Consider the following 14,269-nt stretch of genomic DNA (forward strand, 5'->3'; position numbering starts at 1 on the left):
TAGAATTACAGGAGCTAGCACAGTAGGACACCAGGGATAATTACAGAGCCCTATCTCACAGAGCTGTATGAAGTAACCTAATTAAGCAGAGGATGGTAGTGTGGAGGTTTAGAGGGAGCTTGAGGCAACTGACAGCTCTGTGAATTTCTAACTAAACGCTTTTTAGCTCTCTTTAGCAGGGTGGAAGTGGTCTCTCCACTTTGGTGCACAAGTGTCACCGCAGTCAAAGTGGATCAGAAGACTAAAGACTAAAGGGAGCAAATTAGCTTCTTTATAAACAAGCGAAGTGAGTGAAAAACACATTCATATCTGCAGCAGCAGCCTGGAGGAGCAATTAATCAAGGAAGAAAGATTGGATCCATTTTTTAATCCAAACACTATTGATCACTTTCTTCTTTATACTTTCATCTTTCTCATTAGAGCTGTGCAAACATACTGTAGGTGTGTATATACTCTATAGAGGATATTAATATTTGCAACATTCATATAAAATGTGAATTTTAAATACGTTCATGTTTGCATACAGTGTATTTTTTTTTCATCGAGGTCTATTCCAATTATTTTTCTTCCAGCAAAATGACCTCAAACACAGCATCACAATAGATGCAAAGTATGCATATCCAGCATGTACTGAATTCTTATTCTTTTTTGTTGTATTCTCTAACTTAATATTTGCTGCTGCAAAAATGACACTTCCTCGTGGATAATTAAAGATAAACTATATGAAGCGTATCTTCCAATAACAAGTTTCAAAATTTCTCTCATGCTGACGCTACAGCATTCATCACCTCCAGGCAGTGTAGCGGTGAACTCCACATGTTGTTTAGAATTACAGTTCAACAGTTGAAAGTCACCGATGCTGACTGACACACATGAGTTCTTGCTGCGTGAGGGTTTGGTTTGATTTCTGGTGTGCAGTTACTCTAACATGACAAACAGACCCTTTTTCCTCCTCTGCCGCAGCCAAACCAGTCATGCTCACAATCCCATTCCTTGCAGCTCAGCAGGATTTGAGATGACATAGACCTTTCAGTCTCAAGACACTGGATCAATCAAAGCTGCCCAACAAAAAGGCGAGGACAGCCGTGAATCTGGGTTTCAGTATGTCCAGCTACCACCAACATATCACCATCACACTACTCCTACTACTAGTCATGCTATTTCAACTGCAATCGTTTAAAATGTAATATAAGATGTAAGATAATATTTATCATACTACACAAATTTCACCTTCATCATATCTTATCATGCCTGAGCTGGAAATATGCATCTATCATTGTGGCTAATGAAGCGCCGTATGGTGGTCTGGCCTCAAGCAAAAATGTGACAACCAGGTCTTTAGCGAGCAGACAAGGAGGAAATCATGCATATTGAAGGTCTGACAGGTTAACCTCTGCTAGAAATCTGAGCTTAATATTAAAGCTTTTGTGTTTGCTATCGACAGACACAAAGCCAACGTTCACAGCCATTTGTCACGTAAACTCTGTGACCTAGGACTTCATAACAAAGCCTAACTTTACAGAAAACAGTTCAACCTTGGTTTTTACTGATCAGCAGTCAATGACAAAACAAAATGATTGAACGTTGTACACAACAAGCAGAAAAACACAAGAAAAACACAACACACAAAATACAATTAGGCAAAGACATAACTTGCAAGCACAGCGACCTAATATACATGGTACATACAACAATAGCTACAGTACATTAATGATACACAATGAATGGCAATGAGATTAGAAAGCAAATAATGCAGCACAAAGCCTCACCTCCCTGAGGAGTAAGCTGTATGTATGAACATCTATAATGAACAGATACAGATTGTCTCCAATGATCTGGTCTAAAATGGTCAATAAAGGCGGCTTCATCTTAATGGTCGTCTGTTTGTCTGCGGGGTGGCTGGTAGCAGGTCATCCGGGGCTGAGAGCCCAGTGCCAACCACATTAACCGCATTCATGCCTGCATAAACAGAGCCTCTGCTCACCAGCTGACTTTGACTGTGTTCCAGCCATTAGTGGTTTGCTGAACAATGTCATCCTTTTAAACACTGGTAATCAGACTTTCCAGCAGTACAACTGGCTTACAATTTGAATAAAAGACTTCATAATTAAATGTTAGATATAGGTTTTCAGGACATACAAGATAGGAAGATAGGGATTATTGTAGATAATAATGAATATTCTAAAATCAGTGTTAGAGAGTCTGCTTCCTCCTCTCTGACAGATGAAAAGAGAGACTGTAGACAATAGAGTGTGTGTGTGTGTGTGTGTGTGTGTGTGTGTCTTGGTTGTCTTGGTGTGTGTTGTGTTTTTTCCTGGTGACAGTTAAAGGCAGATGATCACAAGGACACGCTGTGTTTGTCCCAGCAAAGCTCCCACAAGCAGCATCAACAAAAATAAATGAATGAGAACCTGGCTGAGGGAGAAGCGATCGGGAGACTGAGCAGAAATCATTCTGCCAACTCTGACGGAGCCTCATGAAATCATCAATCAAAAATATCCTTGTGTACATGAGTGGAACTACAGAGCACCACTACACTAATTTTCGTGTCTATCGCAGTCGGTCATCAGCATATCAGTGTGAAGTTTGTTAATATGCAGAAATTAATGATGAAAAAATGGTGGCAAGTATTTATTGGGGCCAACAGAGCAGCTTAAAAAACAAACAGCTAACAGGCGGAGTGAATGAGACACGGAAACAGATGGTGAGAAAAGCGACAGTGCTGCAGAGTTAAATCAACATCAGAAATCCCAGCTGAGAGATGTAAACAAACACATGTGCCTAGCGCATACTTACATCAATCATATCAGAGACGTCATGGATGTAATATTTTGCCACAACTGCATTTGTTGCTGCCAGGTTCAACAAATAGTCATTCCGGGCTTTTGTGCATTTCAGCTTATTCTCTGAGTACTTGGCTTGCCTCTGGGGAGGAGAGAAGAGACAGAGCAGATGAGGGAAAAACCATCAGTGCAGGAAAATCAAGCAGTAGGGAGGGTTTGAGTGTGTGCTCACGCAGGCTGCAGCTTTGGGACCATCAGAAAGGTAGAGATAGCAGGGAAAGCTTGGAGAAACAGGCTCTGGAGAAGCTGCCTCTAGATAGTAACGTGTTAAGTGGCACAGCCAGGCTTGCATTTAGTCATTATTTTGTCTCTCAACATTTAAGTACCAAAGGCGGTAGAGGGTGGATTGTGACAAAGAAGCACTTAAACGGGCTCTGGCTTTAGTAAGTTGCTTAACATTAAAATGTGTTTACTTTAACAGTTTGGTGAAATGTAACATGAAAAGAATAGTTTGACATAAGAAGCTGGAGTCAGAGGCCAGTTAGCTTAGCTTAGCATAAAAATCATGCTTCCAGGCTTGGTAAGCTAACCTAAGGGGCTACATACTTTACCATGATGTGAGAGTGGTATCAATGTTCTCATCAAACTCATCTACTATCATTTTAAAAGTATGGACAAAAACTGCACATCAGAAGTATTTATGTCTTTTTGTGTTCAATCATACAAGCTTAACTTACATGCTTGGCTATCTGTGGGCCTGTATCTCCACTGTGATTTCAGATACATACATGCAATCGTGCCTAGTACTAAAGAACATAATCAAAATAACGACATTTTCAGTGAAGTGACATTTGTACTCAAAAAACCCAAAACACATTGATTTTGAAACTCATGCTTAGCAGTATTGATAAAACAGTTTCACTTGAGCAACATAATGATTCAGACACAATTCAGAAACAGTATTGCTGTTTGAAATACAACAAAAGCATCATAATTCTAAAGCAGAGACATTTCGTCCATTATTTGAATTGTTTGTTGGCACATTTCACTATACAGGAACATTTTACTTCCAATTTCACAAAGCCATTGTGATGCAAATTTTAAGCAGTGGGCTAGACGGAAAAAAAAGATTAACTTTTATTTCTTCCTCTTCCTCCTCCAACCTGTTTACTGGCAGAGTAATGAGACAAAAGCTTAGAAACCAGACACAGGGAAAAAGAAGAATATTCATTGCCACGTTATGTTATAAATAGTGTTCAGTTCCAAAGCCAAGCAGCATCTCTGAGGATAGCAGCCTGAGGAGGGAGAAACACTCTTTCGTCTTGACACCTTTTTGATTTCCTGCACCTGAGAGATAATGGGAGTTTCATTTGCATGAAGACATTGCATACGAAGATCCAGACTAAAAGATGCATGGGTGCATCTAAAGTACAGGTTGCTCTGGAGACCACCGGCCGTGCACTGCTGGCGGAGAAGACTTTACACGAACTAGAAATCTGCATAAGACGGGAAGAGAGTTGGCTTATTGGCTGGGAGTACTGCTGTTTGCTCAGAGCGTATCTGGCTGCAGACCTACAGTATGCTCCAGAGACATTATACTACAGTGTGTCTGCTGGTCTATCCTTCTCTCGCTCTCTCCAAGTACAGCCAACAGATAGAGCTGGTAGTCTATTTACAGAACCAGACTCCTCTAACCTCCTCATTCAGCTTTAAGGAGAAGCTGGTAAACCTGCAACAACTGATTATTTTGGTGATTTGACAAGGTGTGAACATAGAGCTTACATATTATGATCTTTCAAACTGATATCATGAACTTGTTAGCACACTATTCACATCCGGCAGACATAGAGCAACATTAGTAAGTCCAGCATTCCCTCTCCTTTTAGCTCTGGTCTTGGTCTTTACCAATTCCTGAGGGAAATATCTGACTCAAGCTGCTAAATGTGCTACTGCATTTGCCAGCTAGTTGCTAATTTTGCTGTGTGGTGCAGGACAGGTAGTGTACAGTGGGTTTATCAAGACAGCTGCCTGCTGTGACCAAAAATTACAGTATGAGAGCTGTGAGAGTGAACCAAAACAATAAAAATGCAGGCCCGAAAACCAAAACAATGAGAGATTTCAGGATGAGTTCGTCACTATGAATGACCCCTTTCACATCGCACATATTAATTAAATGCAATGGTGTTATAAAAACACTGATTATAGCAACTTTAAATTTCTTAGCTGGCCTAAATACCCAACTGAATTTTCATCAAGGAACAGGCCCATATATATGGCGCTGCATACATATGTAAACAAACACATCGCTTTTCATCCGTGGGCATACTCACCTTCTCTTTCATCTTCTCAATTTTCCTGACAAAGCCGCGTCTCGGTTGGCGGTCCTCGTGGCGCAGGAGGTTAACATTGAGATCTCCTGACTTGCTGAACTGCTTCTCCTCCTGCTTCTCAGCTTCCTTCAGCTTGCTCTCTGCACTGATGCTCTCGGCGTGGTACATGTGGTATGTTTTCATCACCTGCAGGAGGAGCGTGACAGACATTTAACAGACTGAGCATTAATGGGGTTTATCATCACCACATTTTACAATATAAAGTTATAATAGGCTAAGCTGACATGATTTAAAGATACTTCACAGATGCTGTCAAACTGTGTTAGAAAAAGTGACAGATCAGAGGATACCCTGGTTTTATCAACGGTAGCCCATGAAGAAAAGCGAATACACAGCCGACGGTTGCTTAGCTTGTCACACTGAAATGAATGAGGAGGTTTTATATCAATGTTTCATATAAAGTTAGAGCTGAAACTACAAGTCAGTTAATGGCTTCAGTCATTTTTCAAGCAAAAATGAAAAGAACTTTCTGGTTTCAGCTTCTCAAATGTGTGAAATTGCTGCTTTCATTGCAATGTTTTGACATTTTGTAGATGAATCGATTAGCTGTTTTGAAAGACTGGCTGACTTTAGAGGGGACTATTGTAACCATTAGTCCACTGTCTTCAAATAGAACAAGCTTCTTTTTAGGCCAAACATGAAAACACAGAACCAAAAAGACACTTTTGTGTGTATGTCCATTCACACATCCACCCATGCCTACAATATCACTGCTGTTGAGTTGATACTGTCCTATTCCCCGCTCATATGTGACCAACAACAAGGAGGTAGAAAAGGAAGGATAATATCTTCCGACGTCCTCTGTGTCACTTCTTTGCAAAGTCTGAAGCTTCTTCGTGGTGGCCTGGTGGATCAATTTAGGTGTCAAAAGAGCAGTAACACAGATGTCACTACATGTGGAATATTTTAAGTGAATCCAGGGGCCCAGGGTTGTGTGTGGTTTAGTCTTGGCTGTCAAATCTTCAACTCGCCTCCTCATCCCCTCCTCACTGTGGCTTTCCCTGCCTTTACATCGTTTCGCCAGTAACTCTTCACCACCCCAGGCATGTTCATTTTCAACTCAGAGTGAGAGCATTGTTTTCTGCACTCTCTGCAGTCCTACCTCTTCTCTTTGATCTCTACTTAGACACTAAGACACTCCTCTAAAACATGGTGATAACAAGACTGTAGTGACAGAAAATGCTCGTTAGACAAGACAGAAGGATCCTGAGTCTCTCTTAACGCATCCCAGATGCTCATTGAGAGAGTCTCTCCTTTTGGGAGCCCATACTTAAGCCTTGTAAAGCAACATCCAGATGTGAGCCGCGTCTTCAAACGTCTCGAGCATTCAGCATTTTCTATGGCACCTCAGGATGTTAGACAGTCAAAATAAACATTTATTTGTTTCCTGTGATCAAGGAAGTAATGCTCACTTGGTGCTGAACCCAAGCAGTGGGGTTCCTTTTATCTCTAAGAGAGCTACTCCACAAAATCATATGTTGGCTGCTGGGTCATGCGCAACTATAATCTTCCACTGACCTCCAACTCTGATAATGTCATTTTTACCAGCGCTGCCATTTTAAGAGGCTCTATTTATGCCTCTCTCTGTGCTGGAATAAATATAACTTCTCTACAGGAACTCTTATAGCAAAAAAAACAACAAAGTGACAAAGAGCTGTAAGGCAAACACCTGAAAGTAGAATAAACATATAGAGTAAAAGCCACTATCTATTCTCAGAGTGACGAAGCTCAACACTGGTGTACTCCATGCAGAGAGAAACTAGGCTAACACTCTGTTCTTCCCCAGGCTGTCAAACCATTTCTTCAAAATTCCTCTGAAAATGTGTTACATTTCCAGCCAACTTTGAACCATCTGACTGCAGGACCTGCAGCTAAAGATACAAACTAATTTGCAGGAAGACTGAGCTTCAGCTGTATCTACAGGAGGTTGTGTGTACAGTTGAGTCCTCTGATGACAGCCTGAGGCTATTTAACTCCTGAGCTGAGTTTCTGAGCTGGAGAAAGAAACTCAACAGTGAGAATGTAGCTGGCGTTTTTCGTAGTGAATGCAAAAGAAAGTAAAGAATACTTTTATTCAAAATAAAGTTAAAGTTATAAACTAAAATTCAGTCCCTCCAAATCACAACGTCTCTGCTTTGACTCCAGCTGGTTACCTTCATCTCCCCTTTCTCTCTGCCTACATAAGTTTAGGTCAAACTAAAAAAAAAAGTTTAGTGTTTGCAGAAAAAGGCCAGTGAGATGACAGACCTTGCTTTCAAAAGGGTCCTGACACAATTATACTTCATTACACAATTGCAAGGGTGATGCAAGAGCAAGGACATAAAACTCATAAACTCATAAAACTAAATCAAATTGTTGTTATTTGAGAATGTGAAATATGCTGAGATTTCTATCCCTAACATGCAGCTGCTATGATATTTCCTTTTCAGCACTAACATGCTGTGAATAAATAAATAAGACTGCTCATAAAACAATGAATGACTGCGAACGAATGAATGAATGAACAAACTAATGAATGAATGAATGGAAGCCAGATCAGCAGCACGCAGGCTTGAGAGAGAGATTTTCAGTGTTGTTGTTAGCAAAAGGATAACCGTGTAAGAGACTGAAGAGCAGACATCAGACACAAGGTGGTAGATCAGAAAGATAAGATAAGCTTTATTGATCCTAAGAGGGATATTAAGTCAGTGGAGCAGGAAATTAAAACAGGTTCAATCAAAGAAAACTGAATGTCACAGAGATATGTCCCCGAAAGCAACATCAGGTACTGACTGGCTATTCATACATTCTGGCTTTATTCTCCTTACAGGTTTGGTATTTATGATGAACCTCAGACAAAAGGATCTTCACTATAACTAATGCTACCACTGCAGTGTCATACTTTAAACAATATTTGAACAATAGCTTCAGCCCACAGTCTTCCACGTCTCTCCCTTACCACTCTCTGAGCAACCAGGGATCCAAATGGGATTTCACAGTTTCCTTTCAGCAAAATTTGTTTTGTTGGCAGCCACTGAAAACTGTTAGAAAACACCACGAGGCACCACAAGACCACACTATTGATGTAGCTATTTCTGTACAATCAAATACTGACTACTAGGTGCAGTCATGAAAAACTGCTGTTCCGTGAGGGTCATCGAGAGCTGAACTCAGATTGGCATTGTCACTTGTGAAATACTTCGGCCATTTATGCCTGCCAGAGGTCATGGTGGTGGAAAATCCTTTCATATGAATTATGCCAAGTCAGCTTCATTTGTGCAACTCTTAACTACAGCTGGTCCCAAAGAGCTTCACAATGGCAGCCCTAGATCCTTCACTGAGATTAACAAACACAAAAGAAAAAAAAAAGGACGAACCCATGCGAAGAGAAACCAAAACAGGGGACTCCCTTCAAGTGTGGTCGCGACGCGATGGATAGTTAAGAGTGAGAAAGCAATCATTAAGTGTGAAGATGGATTATTGACTGGCATGAAAATGTTGATTTTATACGAAGCGATGCTTATCCACCTTAGCAGCGGAGTTTCACACAACTCCTCTTCTCATATTTAGAAGGAACGAGGCAATACGTCAACATTTGGATTTTTCATTTTCAGCCAGACTGCAGCTGCAGCCAAGTAGAGCATGGGGAGAGGGACCATCTGAGTTTTATTATGCAGCATCGTCCTCAGCCGGAGAGAGAATGAGTGTAACAGATATACAGTAAAAAAAAAAGCATAGAAATATCAAATAATGGCCTATTTCCATGTGCTTCTGAACTCCAAAGTGAACTTGAATTACACCCTGACACTAGAAACCAAAATTGATATGTCTAGCAGGCATAACCTTGTGAAAAGGGACAATTAATGCACATTTATTTATTAACATAACAAATGATGTGTAGAGTATGACTGCCTTGGTCAGTCTTTAAATTAATTTGACAAATAAAACTGTCTTTTTTAAATGTACATGTGCATGTAAATAACATATTTGCACTTTAGATCATCACACACTCCCCATAAACACAAGCCTGTTTCTGCATCCAAATGTACAGATGGCAGGATCAGGGAGAGATGCCAGCCCTGTCCTTTGGTAGTTTGACTCTCATCACGTTGCAAAGATGAATAAGTCATATAAGGCAGCTCTGCCATCTCTTCTGTTTCACCTCAGGGTGCACAAGATTGCTGAAGTTGCCTGGAATTCGTCCAGTTTTGAGCACTAAGCCTCCCTCAATGAGGAGCCGTCTCTGTAGCAGTGAAGCACCAGTACAGCATGTCTTTATCCCTGACATACGCTCATCTATCTGCAGGGTTTCCTGGAGAAAATCCTATTATTAACAATTCGCTTCTTTACTTCTGACCAATTATTGTAGAATAAATACATTAGATAGTGAAGACAGACATAAAAAGCAAATACATTTGAAATATAACCATGTTAATTAGAACCATTTATCTTAACTTAAGTAAGATTATTGCTTATGTCATTTCAATCCAAATTCTAAATACAAAGAAATAATTATGTTATTTTTTGGCTACGACCAAACATCTTGACTATAAAGTATGACAGGAAACATCCATCAAAACAGCACCTTTTCTCTATATTAAAAGATATTGGAAGCAGCTGCAGGATACTCCAAGAGCTAGTTGCTAAAAAAAAAAAAAAAGGTTTGGGCTATGCCAAAGCTGAGAGAAAAAATGTGCTTTTTAGAGAAGTGAATGATGTGGGCGATTTTCTTAATGGACACATCAGTATGGAGCAGAGGACCATTTCAACACAACAACAATCAAGATAAAGAGAACACAATGTTCCACCAGACAAACTGGTCATTATAGTAACTGCCTATCCACAGCACAGCAATGTGGTGACATCAGATCCAACAAAGCAACTGGAACAGGTGACCTAAAATGAATGAGTGCCTCCATTGTTATGGAGAAAACAACGCACGTTTATGCAATCGGCTTTTTATTTCACCTCGAAAGCTCTCTCTACATAACTTGTGAAAACACAGTCTAACAAATGATATAGTCATGTGTTAAGGCAGGCAGGTAATTCACAGGCATCCACAGAGACAAGCAGCGATGTGACCCTCGAATGGGTCCAGTGCTGAAGGACCTACCATATGTGAAAGTGATTTGAGCCCAGAAACTTGGAGTGGAATGTGCTATTCCATTTCATCATTTACAACTGCCCGACTCTTTCTGTCACTTGTCATCAATCATAATAATCCCATTTGCACTAAGCAGGTATACGACAGATAAAATATCTTATTAAGAATTTAATCCAATACTAACAATTCAACATATGAAAAGTCTGATGCACATAATTTAAAAACAGATCCTGAATATTTTTCCAACTTGACCTCATAACAAAACTAACAAAATGTCTATAACATTCCAAATATTTTATGTAGCATATTCTCAAATGCTTTTTGGACAGCAAATTCACTGGCCTTAAATCTACACTCACTTATACTATAACTATACCTATGGCAGTCTAATTAAATGGATCCTCTCTTCAGAAAGGTTATAATGTTCAGTTGTTGTTTGGACCATGTTTTGGAGGAGTGTTGATTCAACTTTTTGGATATCTTTGAGGCTGAAGTTTGTGTGCAGCTGACTTATGTTGCATCAAGGACTTCCAGGTGGAACACCGCCAAGATGGCAGCATAGTGAAAGCTCTCCTGACCATTCCCGATGACATAATTTTGAACTCCCCCCAAAAAGTGTTAATTTTATATCAAGCTAAACTGGAATTGTAAGGTTAAACAATGGATTCCAGGCTAAAGAGCAAGAAAACCTCTGTTCTGAAGTCATGCTAATGCCTCATGAAGAGACTGTTGGTTTGGAGCTGGTTTAGAGCTGATTTGGAGCTGATTGAATAATAAAGAGCAGCTTAAGGAAAACAAATACTGGACAGGATGATGCAATACAATTCAGCAGGTGAATGAACACCTCTCTCTCCTTTTGACAAAAACTGAGCATTATAACCTCCATGTAGGGAGGATCTATGTAATGGCTGTTGCATTAGACTGTGTTTGTTTTAACAAGGTGAGAGTGTAAAAGACATATTGTAGATGAGGTGACGACAGTCTTGTCATAAGAACTGAATTACAGTAACTCCAGCCCCGCTGGTGCTTCCAGTTTTAACACAGTGAGCTTGGTCACAACATTAAGATTATATATTATGCAACTGCTTTGATGAACACTGCAAAGTCTGATGCTTCATAAGAGAAGACATTCATGACAGGAGTGCAAAGGCATTTCAGAGTGTACAAAGAAGAAAGAGAGGTGATGAAAAAGAATTTCAAAAAGAGAAAACATGAAATGTCAGAAAGACAGCGAGAGGAAAAAGAGCCGGATGAGCTCAGTGATGAGATAAGGCGTGAAGGATCGATCTGTAGGAGACACAGTGTATTACTTACAGTGTAGAGTTCATTTGTCACCTTCACCAGCTCCTCGTGCATCTGGATCCCAATGTCCTTGCTCTGAAACACAGCAAGCAGAAAGAACAGGGGTGAGAAAACAAATCATGTTTGAGCCTTCAGCTGTGACGTGTTGGAACAAACTTGGTCACTTATCCTGACACAATGAGTTAGATGAGCCATAGAGAAATATCTCGATAGCTATTGGATGAATTGCCGCAGACATTTGTGCAGATCATCAGAGGATGAATCCCTCTGACTTAAGTGATTCCCTGACTTTTAATCTAACGCCACCAACAGGTGAGAATTTCCAATTCAACAATTCATGAAAAGAGACCTCTAAAACTTGTGACTGACACTTTCATGCTCACCAGAGGATGGACCCTGTCCATTTAGGCCTTTGTTCAATTTAGATTTCTGGTGTGTGACAAGTAGCCTCACACCATCATTTTTAATAACGCTCTGATAGAGGACTTGCAACACTACTACATTTTCTACACAGGAAAAAATAGGCAGGATTACGTAAACACAGAACAGGCCGTGGGGAGATAACTGAGAATGTTCTAATTCTTGTTTTTATCAGTAATAAATGTTATTTTAAGTCCAACTGATTTTTTAATTCTATTCTCTGAAGTTTGAAAATGTACAACCAACATCACAGCCATTTCCCTTCTTCCTTCATCTCAGCAGCTCTTCCCTCCAGTCAAACATGAAACAGACTGCATGAGGAAATGAATGAAAACATGGAGGACACTGCTTTCAGAAAAGCCTTATCACAGTGTTGTGGGGCTTTGAATGTCTAAGAACGGAACAAGACGAGATCACAATTACATCTCATTCATTACACACACTTACTGTACCTCTCTACTTGCTGATGAATAGTGAGGACGTGTAACTGTGAGCAATGCCACATGCACATTTAATGTCCTGTGATGCACAATACATTCCACTAATTACTCTTGTGAAAAGTTGAATTCTGATTCAGTACTTGTGTGTGTGCTTGAGTACAAGTGTGAAGTGCGTCAAGTGGGTGAAGGCAAAGTGTGACATCCTCTGACAGAGAAAAGCACTGTCGTTTGATGTTTTTCTGTGCTCTACAGACATGAATAAAAATAATGTACCCAATGGAACAACAAGTTCTATTTCCAGTCATATCTCATTTTATTGGTGAAAAGATTGCTTAAGCCATTGTTTCTCTGTGCCACCAATTTTATTTGTTTTGTTTGGAATCTCACAGAAGAAGCTGCCAGAGATACAGCAAACAGCTCATTAACTGTGCAGCTTCAGTCGGTTCTTCTCACAGCTTTTTATGCATTCAGCATGCACCTTGACTTTTTCACAGTCATCACACCACACAGCACAGCCTGTGATCAAAAACATGGGACACGACTGGACTGGAGGAAGAAATGACTGACAGAGTGAATTTAATAATGTTTGTTTGTGCAGGAGAGAGGCATAACGTCATTATCTGAAGACTCTGAGGTGAGAAAACGATGCATATCTCAGTGTGATGGTTTGGCACAACAACAACAACAAAAAAAAACCCAGAAGCAACACATTTTCTTACTCCCCTGAATAATAGGAAGTTGCTATGTTTCAGAGAGGGTGATAAAAAAAAAAGTATGATCTGCTGCCATTCGTAGTCATTCTTTAATTTTACCAAGTAATGGTGAACTCACAAAACTTTTTATTAAGCATAGGTTTTGACACAAAATGTCGACTAACTTTCAACAAAACATCACAATTCGAGACAAACTCCAGCTTTTCAGTTTGCCAATACATGTATTTGTCAAACAGTAGGTGTAATATCTGAAAAATAGGCCATATGTGGAGGCTTTTATGAGACTGCTAGAGCCAATTTTGGTATCAGTTACAAAGTATATTTTCATAATATCCCACATTATTGAAAGAAAGTCACTTTCTTTTGACTTGTGAATAGCATAGTACTTGAAGGCTGACTTTTAGAGAATAAAATGGAACTGCTAGAACATCAAAACAAATCCAGATTTTAGGAGCATTTACAGGTGATGTGTGAGAAGGGAAAACCCTTGAAAGTGAAAAGGCCACATTCACAAGTAAAACAATGACATTCATCAGTTGGGGATAAATGCATACAGCTAATTTAGTTAGATGAGTGAGCTGCCGGTGTAAGCTGATGACGCAGTGTGTGATGTGCTATTATGAATGGCAATAACATTTAAAATAGTAGAAACACGGTAAAGCCACTGGGCCCTCAACCTTTCTTGGATAATTCTTTTTACAGTGTCAAAACGTGGCAACACAGTGACTCAGTAAGATGCATAATTGTAATTCAATGTGAATCAGGGAGCCGTGCTGACAGAAAATCTAACTACACCTACTGTAGACAATGGCTAACTGAGCAAAGACAGGCATGCACACACACACACCAACTCAAACCACACCTTAAGACCGTTCAGACAAATTTATAGGCAGATGAAAGTTTTTTGTCCACACCCTGCTTGGCTATAATAACTTTGCTTGAAAAAACGTGTTACTGGTGAGTCAGAAACATAACTGATCATCAAAGAGGGACAAGAAAACTCGATAGCAAAAGCCAGCTCCAGCATTCCTTTACTAAACTAGATTATGAATTGTACCCAGGAGAGATAAAACAAAATAACTTCAGTAATACAAGAGAGATTTGTTGTTTGTACATTGTTTTATCTGGAGTACAGGCA

General features: G+C 39.8%; 1 protein-coding gene across 1 annotated transcript in view; it reads right to left on the reverse strand.

The window, feature by feature from the left end:
- srgap3 (SLIT-ROBO Rho GTPase activating protein 3) overlaps positions 1 to 14,269 on the reverse strand; it is a 55,670-nt gene that overhangs the window by 17,291 nt on the left and 24,110 nt on the right. The window contains exons 4-6 of the mRNA XM_070842961.1: positions 11,571 to 11,633; positions 5,114 to 5,299; positions 2,797 to 2,925 (exon numbers count right to left, since the gene is read on the reverse strand). Of these exons, the coding sequence (XP_070699062.1) occupies positions 2,797 to 2,925; positions 5,114 to 5,299; positions 11,571 to 11,633 (378 nt within the window). The remainder of the gene's footprint in view (positions 1 to 2,796; positions 2,926 to 5,113; positions 5,300 to 11,570; positions 11,634 to 14,269) is intronic.

The sequence above is a fragment of the Pempheris klunzingeri genome, chromosome 2, assembly GCF_042242105.1.
Source record: "Pempheris klunzingeri isolate RE-2024b chromosome 2, fPemKlu1.hap1, whole genome shotgun sequence".
In the NCBI taxonomy this organism is placed as follows: Eukaryota; Metazoa; Chordata; class Actinopteri; order Acropomatiformes; family Pempheridae; genus Pempheris; species Pempheris klunzingeri.